Source organism: Erythrolamprus reginae, chromosome 5 (assembly GCF_031021105.1).
Source record: "Erythrolamprus reginae isolate rEryReg1 chromosome 5, rEryReg1.hap1, whole genome shotgun sequence".
Classification (NCBI taxonomy): domain Eukaryota; kingdom Metazoa; phylum Chordata; class Lepidosauria; order Squamata; family Dipsadidae; genus Erythrolamprus; species Erythrolamprus reginae.
In genome coordinates, this window is record NC_091954.1 from 83,308,593 (window position 1) to 83,330,464 (window position 21,872).

The following is a 21,872-nucleotide window of genomic DNA, read 5'->3' on the forward strand; positions in this document are numbered from 1 at the left end:
TTGTTGTGTGGTGGTATACTAAAAAACATAAGCCTTGTGAGCTTTGAATTATATAAAGATGCTACTCCATCTATCTGAAGTGCTTTTTCCATATTAAATGCTTTATGGGGGTTTTTTTCATAAGGCTGTGATTTAACAACATGGTTATCTTCCTTTGATTTATAGGAAGCAATGGTAAATTTTCTATAAAGCCAGAATTCATCAATCATTGTTACTAGATCTTCCAAACTTGAGAAGAATGTAAAACAATATTGGATTTTATTTTGCAGTATAAACTGTTAGATACAGTGAATGGAAGAGGCAGACAGGAGTGGCTTGAAAACAACAGCTTTTTATTGTTCTGCCGGGCTCTCTGATAGGAGCCTCCCGAAAATTCAAGGGTACAAATTTTAGACACACACACATTTGAAAATTCAAAACAATGTTCTTTATCACAAAATTCAAAATAAGCAAAGCACTCTTTTTGTATTGCAAAGAGCACTCTTCCCAAAACAACCGGGTAGTCTGTACAATTTCCCTTAAGCAGTCATTAAGTACTTAGCTAGCAGCTGTGAAGAAACTTCACACCCCTTCTTCTTCCAATGAAGTGAAAGACCCACACACACGTTGCTCTGCTTTGGTTTCAAAGGCGTGAAAAAGCAACAAAGTCCAGCAACACAAGATTCCTGACGAACTCCGATCAGATATTCTTCCACAACGGCCAAACCCATATGCTGCTATTTATAGCAGCAGCCCTAATTACTGGAGCCCCACCCAAACACACGTGGCCTCCCTTATTTCCTGTAATATGTTCTTACTTGGTCTCTTCTACGCATAATTCTGTGCTTGCATGGGTCCAAAATGTCATCATCTGAATCAACGGAAGATAAGGGAGATTGACTGCCTGGGCTGTGTGCCAAGCCCTCCTCTGCCAAGTCACTCCCACCTTCTTCTTCGTCCAAGGAAACTAAACTCTGAACTGATTCTGTTGGCAATAACACAGGCCTGTGACATGTTGAATTTTCCTCTGCATCCACCTCCCCATTCCCTGGAGCAGGAGCTGGGCTAGAGCCAACCACAACATTTATTTAGCAACTATTTACAACCCAGCAAAGGCTCTGTCTGACAGTCTTTTATAGGGAGCTGCCAGACAGTCTACTCTAGCCTATCAGTAGTCAATATTTTCCCTCCAGAATGGAGGACCTGATTGAAGCCTATGTGTGTCAGTCTGAGAATGTAAAATAAACAATATACCTATTTGTTTTATAGCTAAATACTGTACAGGACCAGATGCAGGCAAAGTGGTCATTCTTGGGATACTTGTAAAAGGTTTCTTTCTTTCTTTTATTATATCAGTCTATAAGAGAAGTAGAGCTAAATAATATTTGAGGCTGTTACTTCACAACTTAAAATTATTAATTTAAATATAATCTTAATTAGCAACATGTCAGTTCTTTTATTTTTGTACTTATGTTGGTCAGGATTGCAACTGAACTACATGCTCCTGTTCATCCCTACTTTCAATGTGAATAACAGGCATAAAAAGGAGAGTCTAGTTCTGTTAAGATATTCATGAACTTGGAGAGCCCATGTTAAGAAGGTCAGCCAATGAATAGGAATAGCAACTAAGTCAGTCAATGGGAGCTAACCATTTATGAGTCTCTGCAGGGAATCAAAACTAGAACTTAAGCTTAAGGCTGGGTGTGGCCTAGTCCACTCTGCTCTCTTGTCTACTCTGTACTCTGAACTAGAAGCTGCTTGTGTTTTACTGTTGCTACATTGAAGAAGAACTTTGCTAATTCATCTATATTGTACATTCATCTGTTACCATGTTTTTAAAAAGGTTAATGAATCCAGTTGAATCATTTATCTGTGTGTGCTTCTGGTTTTGATTTTTGCAACAAACTCTAATAATTTCTAACTGTATATCAGTGGAAATTTGGAAACCTGATCCTCACTGTCCCATTTATTTCTTTTCATGACTCAGTCTTCTCATTGATGAGGCACCTTGTGGTTTTTGATATGAGTTTAATGCAATTTAGTTAGTATTTATTGTGCTTCACTTAGAGTAAACATCTTGTGTAATAAAAATTATACTGAAAATATTTACAGCAGAAGTGGTATGGAAGTATTATCAGGAATTGACCTCAGCTTGAATTTTATATATCAGTCAGAAAATGTACATAAAAGTTATACTTACAAGATGATTTCATGAAATATTTGAACATCCCTTGAATTATTTGTAAATAAATGAATCAATGAATGAATGAATGAAGGAAGGAAGGAAGGAAGGAAGGTAGGATACAAAATAAGTCTTTCCATCCAAATAGGTCACAAGTAATATGAAGAGACTATAATTCTCGATTAATTTGGTTAAAGTTATTATGGTATATCTTAGGCAGTAGCTTAGTGACCTGGGAAAAAGTAGTACAGTGGTACCTCTGCTTACAAACTTAATTCATTCCGCGACCAGGTTCTTAATTAGAAAAGTTTGTAAGAAGAAGCAATTTTTCTCATAGGAATCAATATAAAAGCAAATAATGTGTGCGACTGGGGAAACCACAGGGAGGGCAGAGGTCCTGTTTCCTCCCAGAAGATTCCTAGAGAGGTCCCATGGAGGCTTCTTCCTGCTTTTTCCGGCCCTGTTTCCTCCCAGGAGATTCCTGCCTTTTCCAGTTACAGTTTTGGAGGCTCAGGTTTGTAAGTGAAAAATAGTTCTTGAGAAGAGGCAAAAAAATCTTGAACATCCGGTTCTTAGCTAGAAAAGTTTGTAAGTAGAGGCGTTTGTATGTAGAGGTACCACTGTATTTGGATGCAATTAATTTGTACTTTGTAATGGATTATGAACTTTGCATATTTTGCAGAACCGTTAGAGGAGCTAAAGATCAGAAGTCACAGTACTGAACCATTACCAAAGCTGGAAAACAAAGAAAAAGGAGGTCATCATGGGTCATCTTCCAGAGAGCCAATAAAAGCTCAGGAATGGGATGGAACACCAGGACCATCACTTGTGTCGAACCGACTTGGAAGGTCTTCCGTTAGTCCAACCATGTTGGCAGGAAATAATAGTTCAGGTAGGTATAGTTAGACCATTTGCATAGCAGTACAATAAACAAATAAGACTATGGATTTCTAGTGAAAAGATTTGTGAAATTTACAGAAATCAAGATTGTTTAAACATGAATGATACTTCAACTAAATGTAATCAGGTGATAATTATCTTTCTTGGGCCAAAATTATATGCCAAAGAAGAACATGAAAATACTTGTCTAATTGCAATTTATTTTATTTTTTCTCCATTTATAAACTTTTCTGTAATATATTTTCTATGTAAGCATTCTTTACTCATAGTTCTGAACTTTTTGATGGCTTAATTTCTACATTTAGCTTCTTGTTAGCTAAATCTTTTTTTTTTTGTTCTAGTTAATTTATGAAGCCCTGATTAAAATTGAATTGTTGATTAGGAAGGCAGATAAGGTAACATCTAATCTATTCTGCTAAATTCTAATTAATGTAATTCATTGAAATTCATCCAAAATAATTAAGTTTTATAATATTCATTCTTATTAATATTAATCAATTTTGTCAAAGTACTGTTCAAATCTGGTTGTGGTTGGCTGCATTTTGCAACATGTCATTGGTTGAACTTTGTTCATATCCAAAGTATCTGATTTTGAATGGTAGATAACACAATTATTGATCTGAAATTGCCAAAAACGTGTGAAAATTTGGTTATCTGCTTTAAACTTGTGCCATTTTGCTGTGTCAGGTTTGTCCAGCTCAGAAAACAAATTACACAATTAATTCCATATTGTAAATTTGATTGTGTTTTAATTCTGCTGGCTCTTGCATTATGATAGGACTATTTCACTTATATTCTAATACTGTATATATCACGGTCCTGTAAGTAATGTGGTCTTATTATATTATATAATAATTTCTTATTATCCTTTACCATTCGTCATATTGGCTAACTTAAAAGAGAATTGAATCTGAAATATCTTCAGGAGAGCAAGAAATGGTCTAGACTAGAGTATATTGTTTGATAAAATTGAGTCACTATTACTACTCAGCCCAATCGTTGACATTAAAAATTGGAGTAAAGAGTGAATGAATGTTGCCCTAAATTTTAAAAAGCAATTGCACTTTCCAAATATGTTGTAATTAGCCTGCTAGCTAATAGGTTTTAAATTTAATATTTTGGAATACAGTGCAATATGATGGCTTGAAGTACACTTATGTTTGGACCAGTAGTGCTAGATTTGAATGAAAGCAAACATATAAAAACTCCAATTCACTTGCTAATGTGCACAAATGTACAAGCACATATACTCTTCCCCTCCCTCCCTCCATCCTTCCTTCTTTCCTTTCTTCCTTCCTTCCTTCCTTCCTTCCTTCCTTCCTAAACTGGCTAGAAATCTATGAAGGGGGGAGGGAGGCTATTAATGAACTGAAATTATTCACAAAAGGAAATGAGCTTTGGATTTGGATAGCACATTACTTACTCATTATGTTCTTCAACAGTAGCACCTCTGACAGTATGATAACTATTTATGATCATGCTTTGTGAAACACAAGGAACTGAATAAAACTAAACGAATAGAAAACTAATTATGTTTATCAAATTTGCATCGCTTTAGCTTTAAAGGGCAGGGAAATTCTATGTGCATGGGGGTACTAATGGACCACCAGAGGACAATGCTTAAAGTTGCTGCATCTTTTTCTGAGATCCCAAACTAACCAGCGGCAGCAAAATTCTAGGGGGAAAAACACATTGGGCTATTAACAGGTGCCATTTTTTTTATTTGAAGCTAGAACATTGTAAAGTTTTGTTACCTACATACATCCATAGGAAATACATCCATAGGAACAGAAGTGGGTTTCAGCAGATTCTGACCAGTTCTGGAAAACTGGTTGCGGAAATTTTGAGTAGTTCAGAGAACCGGTAGCAGAAATTTTGAGTAGTTAGTTCGGAGAACAAGTAGCAGAAATTTTGAGTAGTTCGGAGAACCAGTAGCAGAAATTTTGAGTAGTTCGAAGAACCAGTAGCAGAAATTTTGAGTAGCTCGGAGAACCAGTAGCAGAAATTTTGAGTAGTTCGGAGAACCAGTAGCAGAAATTTTGAGTAGTGCAGAGAACCGGTAGCAGAAATTTTGAGTAGTTCGGAGAACCAGTAGCAGAAATTTTGAGTAGTTCGGAGAACCGGCAGCAGAAATTTCGAGTAGTTCAGAGAACCGGTAGCAGAAATGTTGGGTAGTTCAGAGAACCAGTAGCAGAAATTTTGAGTAGTTTGGAGAATCAGTAGTAGAAATTTTGAGTAGTTTGGAGAACTGATAAATACCACCTCTGACTGGCTCTGCCCCTATCTATTTTCTGCCTCTCAAGTCACAGCTGATAGAGAGGAAATGGGAATTTTGCAGTATCCTTTCCCTGCATTGTGGTGGGACTGGATATTTTACAGTATCCTTCCTCTGTAAGGATGAATAGAATGGTTTTGATAATGGAGTCAACTGAAACTAGTTTTATGCAGTGAGATAAAGGAAACTCATGGTAGTTTTCATGTTTCCACTGCAATGAAAATTGAAAGCAAGAAGCCATTCTCCCCTCCAAGTCCTCATCCATCCTAAAGTAAAGCTGTCCTCTGGATTTTGTTCATCTTATCCAAGAGTGGGTTCTAATTTACCTCGCTGCCGGTTCGCTTCCTCCCGTGCTACTTGGGTGCACATGTGTTTTGTGCATAGGCATGCGCAGTGCCAAAAAAATACACCCCATCCCCTCAATAAAAGGCAAAAACAAGAAGGTGATCCATAAACAGTACTGGAAATGCAGCTTCCGCACATGCTCGGAAGAAAATAAAGAGAGAAAAAGTTCCAAAACATATTTTAATTTTTTTTAAAAAAAGATGTCAGACCGAACCAGTTCCATGATGTCATCATGATGTCACCAGCAAGTTACTACCAATTTGTGTGAACAGATCCTAACTGGGAGGAACCCATCTCTGATCTTATCCTTCTGTTGTAGAATTATTATTATTATTATTATTATTATTATTATTATTATTATTTTATTTTATTTATTAAATTTGTATGCCGCCCCTCTCCGTAGACTCGGGGCGGCTCACAACAATAGTGGCAAAAAAAATAATAATACAAATCTAATAAATTTAAACTAAAAACCCATAATTTAAAAACATGCACACAACACACCATACATAAACAATATAGGCCTGGGGAAGTTATTTCAGTTTCCCCATGCCTGACGGCAGAGGTGGGTTTTAAAGAGTTTACCAAAGGCAAGGAGGGTGGGGGCAATTCTAATCTCAGGGGGGAGCTGGTTCCAGAGGGTCGGGGCCACCACAGAGAAGGCTCTTCCCCTGGGACCCGCCAGATGACATTGTTTAGTCGACGGGACCCGGAGAAGGCCCACTCTGTGGGACTTAATCGGTCGCTGGGATTCGTGCGGCAGAAGGCGTTCCTGGAGATATTCTGGTCTGATGCCATGAAGGGCTTTATAGGTCAAAACCAACACTTTGAATTGTGACTGGAAATTGATCGGCAACCAATGCAGACTGCGGAGTGTTGCTACTACCCTGTTTCCCCGATAGTAAGAAACCCCCGATTGTAAGACGTATCGGGGGTTTCAGGGGGGTCGGCTAATATAAGCCGTACCCCGAAAGTAAGACATATGTCTTACTTTCGGGGAAACACTGGGGTATTGCCGCCTCCCTCTCATCTAGCTGCGCGCCGCCTCCTGCCCACGTCCGCACTGTCCCCCTCTCCATACGTCGCCGCGTCTGCCACCTCCCTCTGATCTTAATGAGCGCTGCCTCCTGCCCACTTCCGCGCCGCCCCCCCCTCCATACGTCACCGCGTCTGCTGCCTCCGTCTGATCCAAATGAGCGCCGCCTCCTGCCCACGCCATACTGTTCAGGTTGTTAATAAATGTTAATTTTATGGTTAAAACAAAAAATTCGACAATTTTTTTCCAATATAAGACATACCCCGAAAGTAAGACATAGTGGGGCTTTTGGGGATAAAAAGAAAGTAAGACACTGTCTTACTTTCGGGGAAACACGGTATGTGATGTTGGCCAATTAGATCCAATTTTTTTCCCTTTTTCACTGTAAGCAACATGCTATAGTATTGTACCACTTAGTGCAAAATACTGTACTGAATCTGCAAATATAATGCTGCCATTGACTGCTGTGTTCATTCTTGTATTTTGTAGCTCTCTTCTCTGATGGTTTTAAGGCATCTTCCACCAGAGTGTTCAGAAAGGAAACAGATTTCAGTGGGATTTTTTTAATATATATATATACATGCCACCGCCTTAGGAATATGCTGTTGCTTTTTCAGTGAAGCCCATAAGGGGTTCACAAAATGGAATTCTTTAGTGAGCTTAATGATGAATATTTTAAAGAACATTTTCTATAAGCTTACAGGGGCTAGGAGATGGCATTTTGCATTGCCACCTGCTGTTGGAAACATGAACTGCATTTCATTCCCGAATACTTCAAATATTATACAGTATTGCCTATGTCTGGGTGTTTTTAATAACTTAATATTGCAGACCTTGCCAAATTGTTCAGCAAATCATTTAGCAAAACAGAATGCTTGCCAAATGCTTCCCAAATCATTTAGCAAAACAGAAAATAATTAGGGACCTATTCTGCCTGATTTTTAAATTTAGATGCTGTGGTAAAAATGTGGAAAAGGGAAGGATGCTCTTCTCTCTTTCCTGTTTATTCTTTGAAATGTGGTTTAATTCCCTTCCAAATGTTTCATAGATGAAATAATAATAATAATAATAATAATAATAATAATAATAATAGCAACAACAACAACAACAACAACTAAGAGTTGGAATTGACCTTGGAGGTCTTCTAATCCAACCCCCTGCTTGGGCTTCATCAGAGACATGGTTATCCAACATCTTCTTAAAAACTTCCAGTGTTGGAGCATTCACAACTTCTGGAGGCAAGCCTTTCCACTGATTAATTGTTTTAATTGCCAGGAATTTTATCCTTAGTTCTAAGTTGTTTCTCTCCTTGATTAGTTTACACCTATTTCTTCTTGTCATACCCTCAGGGGCTTTGGAGAATAGCCTGACTCCCTTTTTCTTTGTGGCAGCCCCTGAGATATTGGAACATTGCTGTTCTGTCAGGCTCTCTGGTAGACCCCTCCCAAAAATTCACAGGTACAAATTTCAGACACACACACGTTTGAAAATTCAAAACAATGCTCTTTATAATGAAAATTCACTTAAACTAAGCCCTCTTTTGGTATAGCAAGGAGCACTCATCTCCAAACAAACTGGTAATTTGTACAAGTCCCTTATCAGTTCTGAGATACTTAGTTTGCAGCTGTGAGGCAATTCACAGTCCTTCTTCTTTCACAAAGTGAAACACACTTTGCTCTGGTTTAGTTTCAAAGCGGGGGGGGAAATCAGCACACAAAAGGTCAAAGTCAGTAAAGCAGTCACGAAACACAATGATCAGATAATCCTTCACAATGGCCAAACCCACAGGCTGCTATTTATAGCAGCCTCACTAATTACCCCAGCCCCACCCAACCACAGGTGGCCTCATTTTCTTTGATAATAATCTCTCAGTTGTTGTTGCCTATGTATCCCTCTCCTCATGCGTGGCTGTATCATTTACTCTTGTTCTGAATACAAGGAGGAGCTAGATAATTGATCTCCTTCTGAGCTGTCTGCCCCACTCTCCTCCTCCCTGTCACTCATGTCTTCTTGGTCAGAGGAGCCTTCATCAGCAGATTCCACCGGGGGCAAAACAGGCCTGCAGCATGTGGATGTCTCCCCCACATCCACAGTCCTTGGGGCAGGAGCTGGGCCAGAGCTAACCACAACAATTGCTATCATGTACACTCTTTCTAGCATCTCAACATCCTTTTTACATTGTTGTGACCAAAACTGAATACAGTATTCCAAGTGTGGCCTTACCAATGCATTATATAGTAATATTAACACTTAGAGTGATCTTGATTCTATCCCTCTATTAATGCAGTCTAGAACTGTGTGGGCTTTTTTGGCAGCTGTTGCACACTGCTGGTTCATATTTAAATGGTTGTCCACTAGGATTCCAAGATCCCTCTCATAGTTACTATTGTTGAGCAAGGTACCACATACATTGTACTCGTGCATTTTGTTTTTGCTGCCTAAATGTAGAACCTTACTTTTTTCACCATAGAATTTCATTTATGTGGCATATTTTTGCTGATAATGAAAAGGAAGGGAGACTAATATAGATTTTTTTTTCAACACTATCCCTGTATACAGAAACCTGCATATACATAATCCCAGTATTGATATCATTCAATGTTGCTGATTCAACCAAATGAAATATAAATGATATACAAGGAGTATTTTTAAAAAATAATAATTCTGATTGTAGTTGTGGAGAAATTCTGATCTTTGCATGGACTGTGATGGATTCTAATTTCTGTGTTACTACATAGAAAGCCACAGCCCCATATCCAATTGTATAAAAATGGTATGTCTGGTCTATGCCACATGCTAGATAAAATAGTCAGCTGAAAACTGAAGAAGCAACCCCAACCTTCCTATTTTCGTTGACATACAGTACTTTGGACATTAGTAGAATCGTTTCTTCAGATAAAAAGGTCTTCAGTGAGATATGAAACAAGTGTAGAAAATGTTTCAAAATGAGTGTATAATATTCACAATGTTGTAAATATTTATTTTACAGAATGCTACAAATTTTTCTTGGCAGAATACATTTATTTATTGGTCTTACTTATATGCTGCCCAGCTCCCAAGGGACTCTGGGTAGCTCCCCCCCCCAAAGTGCAGTCTATTTGATTGCCTACATCATTACTCAGTTATTTTTTTTACTATAACTACTGTTATTACTACTGCTATGGTTTGAACCCTTGGGAACATCTTGCAAGCTAAGTCCTAAGTTTTTTTTAAAATGTAGGATTTTTTTCCTTAAAAAGGAGATTCTGTTAAGTAATTTTGCCTGAAAAATATTATTTACTATATTAATTAAAATAATTGCAATATGAAAAATGTTTACAACTCTTTGAATTTTCCTAGTGATCTGGACTACAAGGGCCAACTGTTTCATGTCTGTGGGGATGTTTCCTTTGCCAAATTGAATTAGCATGATGTGTCTTTGGAAGGGAAAGCAGTGATATTATGTTTTTTAAAAATTCATGTTGGAAATTTATTTATTTATTTATTATTTAGATTTGTATGCCGCCCCTCTCCGCGAGCTCGGGGCGGCTCACAACAAAAATATAAACAATCGTACAAATCCAAATAGATTCAATAAATTTAAGTATTTAAAATAGTTTAAAAAAGAACCCCACTATATTAACAAGCACACATGCAAACATACCATACATAAATTGTACGTGGCCGGGGAAGGCGTTTCAGTTCCCCCATGCCTGACGACAAAGGTGGGTTTTAAGAACTTTACGGAAGGCAGGGAGAGTAGGGGCAGTTCTAATCTCCGGGGGGAGTTGGTTCCAGAGAGCCGGGGCCGCCACAGAGAAGGCTCTTCCCCTGGGGCCCGCCAACCGACATTGCTTAGTTGACGGGACCCGGAGAAGGCCCACTCTGTGGGACCTAATCGGTCGCTGGGATTCGTGCGGCAGGAGGCGGTCTCGGAGATATTCTGGTCCGATGCCATGAAGGGCTTTAAAGGTCATAACCAACACTTTGAATTGTGACCGGAAATTGATCGGCAGCCAATGCAGACTGCGGAGTGATGGTGAAACATGAGCATACCTAGGTAAGCCCATGACTGCTCTCGCAGCTGCATTCTGCACGATCTGAAGTTTCCGAACACTTTTCAAAGGTAGCCCCATGTAGAGAGCGTTACAGTAGTCGAATCTCGAGGTGATGAGGGTGTGAGTGACTGTGAGCAATGAATCCCTGTCCAGATAGGGCCGCAACTGGTGCACCAGGCGAACCTGGGAAACGCCCCCCTCGCCACAGCTGAGAGGTGGTTTTCTAATGTGAGCTAATGTGAGCTGTGGATCGAGGAGATCGCCCAAGTTGCGGACCCTCTCTGAGGGGGTCAATAATTCCCCCCCCCAGGGTAATGGACGGACAGATGGAATTGTCCTTGGGAGGCAAAACCCACAGCCACTCCATCTTATCCGGGTTGAGCCTGAGTCTGTTGACACCCATCCAGGTCCCAACAGCCTCCAGGCACCGACACATCACTTCCACCGCTTTGTTGACTGGGCATGGGGTGGAGATGTAAAGCTGGGTATCATTGGCATATTGATGATACCTCACCCCATGTCCTTGGATGATCTCACCCAGCGGTTTCATGTAGATGTTAAATAGCAAGGGGGAGAGGACCGACCCCTGAGGCACCCCACAAGGGAGAGACCTCGGAGCCGACCTCTGACCCCCCACTAACACCGACTGCGACCGGCCAGAGAGGTAGCAGGAGAACCACTGAAGAACAGTGCCTCCCACCCCCAGCCCCTCCAACCGGTGCAGAAGGATACCATGGTCGATGGTATCGAAAGCCGCTGAGAGATCGAGGAGCATCAGGACAGAGGATAAACCAGAGATCATCCATCAACGCGACCAAAGCGGTTTCTGTGCTGTAACCGGGCCTGAAACCCGACTGCTGGGGACCTAGATAATCAGCTTCTTCCAAGGACCACTGGAGCTGGAGTGCCACCACCTTCTCGACAACCTTCCCCATAAAGGGAAGGTTGGAGACTGGACGATAGTTGTTAAGTACGGCTGGGTCCAGGGAGGGCTTCTTGAGGAGGGGGCGCACGAGTGCTTCTTTATAGAGTGATGGAAAAACTCCCCTCCCCAAGGAAGCTTTGGTAATCTCCTGGGCCCAGCTCCGTGTCACCTCCCTGCTGGCCGAGACCAACCAGGAGGGACACAGATCCAGTAGACAGGTGGCAGAACTCACAGCTCCAATGGCCTTGTCCACTTCATCAGGTGTCACCAGATCAAACTCATCCCAGACAGGTGGACAAGTACGTGCCCCAGTCACCTCGACTGACTCGTTGTCAGTCGACTCTGTTTTACAATTGGAGTCGAGGTCGGCCCGGATCTGAGCGACTTTATCAGCGAAAAACCTGTTAAACTCCTCGGCACTACTCTGCAAGGGCTCCCCAACTCCCCCCTGGTTAAGAAGGGAGCGGGTCACCCTAAACAGAGCGGCCGGGCAGGATTCCACTGATGCAATCAAGGCGGCATGGTACGCGCATCTTGCCGCCTTGAGCGCCACTTTGTAAGTCTTAATAAAAGCTCTTACAAGTGTTCGATCAGATTCAGACCTACTCTTCCTCCATCGCTTCTCTAGACGTCTCTTTTGGCGTTTCAACTCCCGGAGCTCCTCGTTGAACCATAGGGCTCTACAGGGTCTAGCGCCACGGAGAGGTCGCAAAGGCGCAATCCGGTCAAGAGCCTCCGTAGCAGCCGTATTCCAGGCCTCCGCAAGAGACTCCGCCGAACTGTGGATGAGTGCCTCTGGAATAACCCCAAGCGCCATGTGAAAGCCCTCTGGGTCCATCAGGCGTCTGGGGCGGAACATCTTAATTGGTTCCGCCTCCCTGCGGGGAAGGATTGGAGCCAGGAAGTCAAGCCATAGTAGGAAATGGTCTGACCATGACAAAGGCAATGCTTCTAAGCCCCTTAGTCTCAGACCATTACTCAATTGCTCGGAAAGGAATACCATGTCAGGTGCGTGCCCTCCCTCGTGAGTCGGACCCTGTACTACTTGAGTCAGGTCCATGGCTGTCATGGTTGCCATGAACTCCTGTGCCAACCCAGAGGTTTCGCCGAGTGACGGCAGGTTGAAGTCCCCCAGGACAATGAGTCCGGGGAACTCCACCGCCAACCCGGCTACCTCCTCGAGTAGCACAGGCAGGGCTTTTGACACGCAGCTGGGAGGCAGGTACGTGAGAAATAAGCCCACCTGGACCCCTAAGTCCAACTTCAGCAAGAGAGACTCGCAACCCGCAATTTCCGGAGCAATGAGCCTACGCAGGCAAAGGCTCTCCCTGGCTATAATAGCCACTCCTCCCCCCCCTTCCCTGGGGTCGAGGTTGATGCCATATCTGAAACCCGGCTGGGCAAATTTCAGAGAGAGGAACACCTCCCTTCGGGCCCAGCCAGGTTTCAGTAATACAAGCCAGGTCGGCCTCCTCATCCAGGATCAGGTCCCGGATGAGGAGAGCTTTATTTACCACCGACCTGGCGTTAAGCAGCAGCAACCTGAGTCCAGGGCCAGAGTTACACTCATCACCAGTACCCAAGATTGGGCTCACAGAGCCAGAACAAGGGACCGTTATTAAGCAACGGTCCCTCGTTCCCCTGGAACGGCTAGCTCTGTGGCCCCTGCCATATCTGCCTCTCCCCAGCAACACAGGGATATTCCGACCCTCCGCCACCCCAGAGATCGGTGCCCCTTCCCCTCCCGCCTTTCCGGCGTCAGGTGGCCCAAATATCTCATTCATACTATTCCCATTCACCCCTTCCCTGACATAACCCCACCCACTCCAGCCATCGCACTCATACCAATCATTCCTCCCATACATGTCATTACACCCACTCCAATTATACATCAGTTAAACCCCCCCAATTAATTAAAAATAGATTAAATATTGCAAATATGTAAGATATAAATACAAATCTAAGTAAGTTAATAAGATAAAAAGTTAATAAGTTAATAAAATAGTATAAAAAATAAAATATAAAATATAAAATCAGATCTTAATTGATATCAATCCTCGGTCAATCAACCAATCCAGGTCCGAAATCCTCTATAGATCTTCCATATAGTCTCAGAGTCTTAAAAGTCTGCTGTGTTTTTTCTATAGTCTTGCCATATCTAATGTGTAGTATTGTGACAGCATGATTGTTGTGGTTTGTAGCATCTATGTTATCTTTTTAAACATGCAAAACAGCAAAATACATTTGAGTGCTGGTGACGGTGAAGAATTTAAAGAAAAATATGCATTTACTATTTTTTTCCCTTTTTAAACTCTGATCCTTGGAGACTGCATGGCAAGTTTTCTTTGCAAGGTTTTTCAGAAGTGGTTAGCAATTGCCCCTTTTCTGAGGCTTAGATGGGAATGTCTTGCTCAGTTGGCTTTGTGCCTAAGCAAGGGTAGAAAACACAGTCATCCAGTTTCTAGTTTGATGCCTTAAGTCAGGGGTATCAAACTCACGTTGTGACAGCAGCAGCATGTGATATGTCAGGACTTTTCCTCCCTTCGCTAAACCAGTTGTGGACATGGCCAGTGCATGACACATCTGGCCTGTGGGATGGGAGTTTGACAGCCCTGCCCTACCAACACACCACTGTAAACCCCAAGAATTAGGACTTCAATACTTCAGCTTTTCTCAAGAAATCAAAATCTTTGATGCCAACCACTCCAATTCTCTCTAAATTGCTCCAAGGTCTGACATTGAATGCTGTAACTGGTCCTGGACTGCAAGCTGCCTACCCTTACTCTATTCTAGATGTTACTATTTAGTTTTGGAAACTGGCAACACACAGTACGACAGTTTGAACTCTGAAATTTCTATAGGTTTAAATTAGATCCGGAGCAAGTCACTGGTCTTTTTAAGTATAAACAACATTCCAATGTTCACATATAGCTTTTTGTTTATAATTTCTGGCCAGACACAATGCAGGACCTAAAAATCTCTTTTAGATTTTTATATGTATAATTGCTATTTTAGATTCTAATCGTTAGATTTGTCATTATATATTGTCTTTATCACTGTTGTGAGCCGCCCCGAGTCTGCGGAGAGGGGCGGCATACAAATCTAATAAATAATAATAATTAGAAATATTCTATGGTATCTTGGTTAAGTTGGTAAACTGATCACGTTATTGGAGAACCAATTAAATCAAAGGTGTGGGAACTTTTATAGGGGAGGAAGTATAGGAAATGAAGAAGTTGCAGAAGTCTTAAGAGATGGGCAGGGGGAAAAACCATACAACTACTCTCTCTTTACACAGTAATATAATAAGATTTTCCATTATTTTGGAGGCAAAAAGATAAGAGGGTGAAGCATTCACAGGATGCTTCTAAAATGAGAGAACTTGACATTTCTACAGGCATATCATCCTGGAAATTAAAGAAGTACAAACACCATCTCTCTCTTTCTTTGATGTCAGATGAAAGGATTTTGTTTTTATAGACGTAATGATCTTTAAGGATGATGTGCATGCCCAGCTAAAAAGACTGGATTTTATTGTTCACGACTCAGAAATTGTGGTAGGCAATGATTTGAAGGATTTTTCATTTCTCTTTTATGATCAACAATGTACAATGGCCTAAGATGGTGGTAATAGCAAGAATACACAGCTATCAAATCTGTACATATTTATAATGTAACTATTAAGAGATAAGTACTAAGTTGACCACTTCATATTCTATTGGAATGAAGGAAAACAATGGAAATTATATCTCAAAAATGCTGCTTTTTGATTAAGAAAAATATATTTTGCTCATCAGCATCTTGGATGAATGTCTCCTTCCTCAAAAACCAATCCAGTTGCTTTTTGAAAAAAAGCACCTGTGAGACAACTATGACCTAGATGATTGAGAATCTTCATAGACAATGGGATTTATTTATTTATTTATTTATTTATTTATTGGTTTATTCATTCATTCATTCATTCATTATTTATTTATTTATTTATTTATTTTATTTTATTTTATTTTATTTGTATGCTGCCCCTCTCCGCAGACTCGGGGCTGCTCACAACAACAGAAAACAATATATAATGCAAATTCAATAATTAGAAAGCTAAAAACCCATAATTTAAAAAAACATGCACACAACATACCATACATAAACAGTATAGGCCTGGGGAAGTTATATCAGTTTCCCCATGCCTGACGGCAGAGGTGGGTTTTAAGGAGTTTATGAAAGACAAGGAGGGTGGGAGCAGTTCTAATCTCAGGGGGGAGCTGGTTCCAGAGGGTCGGGGCCACCACAGAGAAGGCTCTTCCCCTGGGACCCGCCAAATGACATTATGGTAGAAAAAGGCTTCTAATTTTTTCAGCTCAACAGTGATGAAGAATCAACCCTTTGCTTTCACCAAACATTCACAGCTACCAATTCTATACATATTTTGTTTAAGTATTAAATAGTTATTAAGACACTATTGAAAGATATAGTCTCCCTCAAGTTACATTTGATTCATGATGATTTCATAGACACATCCATACAGTTTTCTTGGCAAACATACAGATCTGATTTCACACTGTCTTTTTTCTGTGATATTTAAAGTGTATTTATGGTATTTACTGGTAGTTTCTCATCAGTGTAACTCTGCTTTGTTTCTAAGCCAAGACAGCATGGGTCATCAAGATGCTGCTATTACTGAAAGTGTTCAGTCAGTTAAAAAACAAAGCATAATAGTGATGTTATGTTTTACAGAAATGAAAAAGTGGCAAAAATGTTGTATTAGCTATTCTCCAATAGCTGTTTGAGGAAAGGTGAAACTTAGTGTTATTAGGTTCACCTTTAGCATATAGCCCACAGGATGGGAAACTGAGAAAGGAGGCACTGGATCAATATGTGAGATCTGTTCTGTCGGGCTCTCTGGTAGAATCCTCCCAAAAATTCACAGGTACAAATTTCAGACACACACACGTTTGAAAATTCAAAACAATGTTCTTTATAATGAAAATTCACTTAAACTAAGCCCTCTTTTGGTATAGCAAAGAGCACTGGTCTCCAAACAAACTGGCAATTTGTACAAGTCCCTTATCAGTTCTGTGATACTTAGCTTGCAGCTGTGAGGCAGTTCACAGTCTTTCTTCTTTCACAAAGTGAAACACACTTTGCTCTGGTTTAATTTCAAAGCGGGGGAAAACCAGCACACAAAAGGTCAAAGTCAGTAAAGCAGTCACGAAACACAACGATCAGATAATCCTCCACAATGCCCAAACCCACAGGCTGCTGTTTATAGCAGCCTCACTAATTACCACAGCCCCACCCAACCACAGGTGGCCTCATTTTCTTTGATAATAATCTCTCAGTTGTTGTTGCCTACGCATCGCTCTCTGCATGTGTGGCTGTATCATTAACTCTTGTTCTGAATCCAAGGAGGAGCTAGATAATTGATCTCCTTCTGAGCTGTCTGCCACACTCTCCTCCTCCCTGTCACTCATGTCTTCTTGGTCAGAGGAGCTTTCATCAGCAGATTCCACTGGGGGGGAAACAGGCCTGCAGCATGTGGATGTCTCCCCCACATCCACAGTCTTTGGGGCAGGAGCTGGGCCAGAGCTAACCACAACAAGATCTAGTTTTTAAAGGAATGTATTTGTTAAGTTTTAAAATTCTGGATTCCTTTAGTAACAGAAGTGGGTTCCACATAGAACACATATGTCCTCCTAGCCCTTTTTTGCAAACCCTGAATTCTCCTCTGAATGTACAATAAAATTCAGTGCAAAAATGTGGAAATTCAGCTACACAATTTTTCTAGCAAAATAAGCAGATACCCATCAAAATTCAAAAAGAAGAAAACCAACACAGACAATGGCATCTAAAATAAAAAAAACATCCTTAATATTTGAGGGACATCACTTGATTACATGAGTAGGCAGGATTAAGTGTTGGGAAGCACACCCATAAGATGCTTCTTTTAGATTTCCAGCTAGAAACTCTAGTTGTCACAGATTTTTCCAACTTTAAAAGATGTTGAGTCTCTAGAAAAAAAGAAGAGCAACAAAGATGATTAGGGGATTAGAAGCTAAAACATGAAGAACAGTTACAAGAACTGGGCATGGCTAGTTTAATGAAAAGAAGGACCAGGTGAGACATGAGAGCAGTGTTCCAATATCTAAGGGGTTGCTACAAAGGAGTCAAACTATTCTCCAAAACACTTGATGGTAGAACAAGAAGCAATGGGTGGAAACTAAACAAAGATCAAAGTAACTTAGAACTAAGGAGAAATTTCCTGACAGAACAATTAATCAGTGGAACAGCTTGTCTCCAAAAGGTTTCCTGCCTAAGCAGGGAATTGAATAGAAGACCTCCAAGGTCCCTTCCAACTCTGTTGTTGTTATTGTTGTTGTGATGATGATGATGATGATGACGATATGGCAGGAAACATCGCCTTCATTTTCAGCAGCCATGATTAATTTATTTTATATTTATTTATTTATTTATTTATTTATTTATTTATTTATTTGTCAAACAATTATATGGTGATAATTTGTACATATAAAACATTAGATAAGTAATGATAAAAAGTAGACAATAGGACAGGGACAGTAGGCATAATGGTGCGCTTATGTACGCCTCTTACAGACCTCTTAGAAAGGAGGAGAGATCAATTGTAGATAGCCTAAGGTTAAAGGTTTTGGGGTTAGGAGTAGAAACCACAGAATCAGGTAGTGCATTCCAGGCGTTGATTACTCTGTTGCTGAAGTCGTATTTTTTGCAGTCAAGTTTGGAGCAGTTGACATTTAGTTTAAATCGATTTCGTGCTTGTGTGTTGTTGCGGTTGAAGGTGAAGTAGTCGCTAACCGGTAGGACATTTTGGTGTATGATTTTATGAACTATAATTAAGTTGGAACGGAGACGACGGAGTTGTAAGTTGAAGGTGAAGAGCTCCATGAAGCCCTGGAGCTACATTTTATCCATATTGGCCCCTTAATTTAAGAGAGTGCAGAAGTCTTCTCTAACCCATTCCTTTTCCTTTCCAGAACCGAAATCAAGCTGCAGATTAGGGAGATCTGCTTCCACATCAGGTGTTCCTCCTCCCTCTGTTCCTCCTCTCAGGCAAGCCAGTGAACTGCAACCCAGCCAGGTACCATCGTTAGCCAATCGTGAATGACTCCGTGTGATGCAACATGCCAAATGTTCTCCCTTCTGTGTTTGTCTACCATCTGTTATTGTAAATTGTTCTTCTGCGTGTTTTGCTTTGGTTTCTGTTTTTATGATATATGTGTGTGTGTGTCTCCTTTTCATGAGCAAAGAAATCTTATCCTTTCTAGCATCAAGCTTTCTTTGCAATGGTCCCCTCTTTAACATTTATTTGTCTCCATTCTGTAATAGGACTATGGATCTTTTTTTTTACTCTATACGTAGTTCGCTGAATATCTTGTTTTGTTTTTTAAAATATGGTCCTGTGTAGTAATTTTCTTTTCTGAAAAAAATTCTGGTGAAAAGCAGCGTTTTATAAATTTGTGTTTTATATAATGTATATTTCTTTCAAGCATCTTGTCTATACCATTTTGTACTAAACTTCTCAGTGACTTTGTACACACAGTTTGAACTTGAATCTCTTTGTATCCTGTCGTTTTGAGATAAGTGCATGAATAATTAAATAAAATTTGTGTGTGTATGTGTATACATACACATATACAGTACTATATTTGTGTGTATGCATATATACTGTATACACACACATAAATCCATGCACATACCTTCTCAAAAACACACAACTTAATAAAAGGCTTATTTCCTATTTATCAGAAGTAATTTTGTTCCTTTGAAACTCCTAAATTATATATAATTGTATTGGGACTGATCCATAATATCCTGTTTTTATAAAATAGCAAAAGACCTTACATTAAGCTGTCTAGATGTTAATGGAATTTTTATGGACTATGACTAGCTGGGATGTGGTCTTTGAACATGATTTTGTATTTTCCTTCAATAGTGGGGTTTCAGTGGAAGGATACATGTTATTTAATATTTGGATACTGGGCAGATTTTGCTGTATTCCAAGTATACACATTGGAATGGTCTTCAAACTGTTTGAGAAAATTTATACATTAAATGAAATGTAATTCTTTGAATAAAAGCTGTTAAGGATAACTTTTTCCTCCTGTAGCTTATCCAAGCCATCTTTATATGTTGAGAAAAAAAAAGTTGTCTCGTTCAATTTTTATCAAGAAGCATTTGGGCTTTTTTTTTCTCAATACAGTGATTCATAAATATGACTTGTAGACCATATCTAATTGTTCAGCTGCTTTTTTTAGGCGGTTTATGATTCTTTCTATATGTTAGTCCACATTTCAACTCTACAGTTATATTGCCCTCTAGTGTAATTTACTCCCAATAAATATATTCATGTGTTGTAGATAAATAGTGCATTTGAGACTCTCTGCTCATAACAGAAAGCAACTATTCTCTTCCCAAATGTGTCTCAAGATTCAGTCTGTTTGCCACCTACTCATATAAGATGCAATACTGTCCTAGGTTTTGAAATTTTGAATGATGTACACCTTGACTTATGACCATTTGTTTAATGATCTTTTGTAGTTACAACGGTATTGAAAAAATTGATTGATGATCTCTCCCAGTTTTTACCATCACACCATCACAGCATTGCTGCAAACACATGATAAAAATTCATGTGCTTGCCAACTGGCATATATTTACAGTAGTTTCAGTGTCCCAGCACAACATAATCATCATTTGTGACCCTCCCAGGGAGCTTCCAATAAACAAACTCTAATGGGGGAAGCCAGCTTTACTTAACAACCACATGCTTCACTTAATGCCCACAGCAAAAAGATTGTAGAATCAAATGTGGCTCACTTATAAATCTCATTGTTTAGTGATGGAAGTTCCAGTACCAATTGTGGTCATAAGTTGAGAACTACCTATAGGTAGCAGAAGAAAGTGACAGAATGCTTTGCTTGGGATGTTCAAAACCTTTTAAAAACTCTTCATTAAATCTTTTAAATTAACTAGCAGGAAAAGAACTGGGCAATAATCTCTTTATCCCAAAGAGCTCTTCTATTTGAAGTGAGATTCAGATGAAGTCTTATCTTACCAACTTGTCTTATCTCACAAACTTGTACTTTGTGCAGAATGTCACCAAAATTGCTTCTTTAAGACAAGGCTCTCCAACCTTAGCAACTTTAAGACTTGTGGATTTCAATTTTCAGAGGAATTTTCAGACTTCTGGGAGTTGAAGTCTTAAAGTTGCCAAGGTTGGAGACCTCTGCTTTAAGAGATAGAAAGAGGCAATTAAGACCTGGGGATAAAAAAAAGTAGACTGGAAAGAACAAATTGGCAAAGTGAGATTGTCCCAAACCTGATATATAATAACTACTGGAAAATATTATTCCTGCCATGACGGTATGTCATCCATATCCATTCCTTATTTTGAAATGAGCAATCACAGCAGTAAGCATATCTCTTTAGTATTTTGATATATATTTTACTGGACATGTAGCGACATTAGCTATATAATAAAATGGGATGGAACATTGGGACTTCATGCATATAAAGTATCCAGGTCTTCGGAGAGGGGCAGAATATAAATCCAATTAAATAAATAAATATAGATAGATAGACTTAATAAAATATATATCCAGTGTAAAAATGGCTATTTCCTATATGCTGATGTTCTGTATCTGCAGAAATTGCAGAGAAGAAGCATCAGACCATGTACACAAGGAGGCAAAAAGTAAGACATACTTAGCTTTATTATATGATTGTTGAGGTCATATTCAATGACATTTTATGTAAGGGAAAGAGTTAACTTATGAAATAGTGTATTCAGTGATGTCATAGTATGTTATAAGATCAAAAACTGGTGGAACACTTAAGTGTTATTAATGTCTTTCCTTAAATCCAAAGTATGAAGGCAATATTTAATCCCTCTTTTGATTTACATTTGTTTTGAAAAAATCTATTATGAGACTTAAAATGGTAAAGACGCTTTCATATTTTAACTAGTTTATGGAGGAAATTGATGAAAGGAATTCAAGGAGATAAAGCATTACAGTTGCTATGTTTTGTGTGGTTGGCCTATAACCATAATGGCGAATCTTATGGCATGAAGGCCACAGGTGAAACACAGAGCCGTATCTGAGGGCACACAAGGCACTACCCTATATAAGGTCCATTGTGCATGCATGTGCTGGCCACTGATT

At 39.7% G+C, this 21,872-nt stretch overlaps 1 protein-coding gene across 1 annotated transcript in view; it reads left to right on the forward strand.

Moving 5' to 3' along the window:
- The window catches only part of NYAP2 (neuronal tyrosine-phosphorylated phosphoinositide-3-kinase adaptor 2), a 170,387-nt gene that overhangs the window by 130,711 nt on the left and 17,804 nt on the right, over positions 1-21,872 (forward strand). The window contains exons 4-5 of the mRNA XM_070754085.1: positions 2,844-3,053; positions 18,684-18,787. Of these exons, the coding sequence (XP_070610186.1) occupies positions 2,844-3,053; positions 18,684-18,787 (314 nt within the window). The remainder of the gene's footprint in view (positions 1-2,843; positions 3,054-18,683; positions 18,788-21,872) is intronic.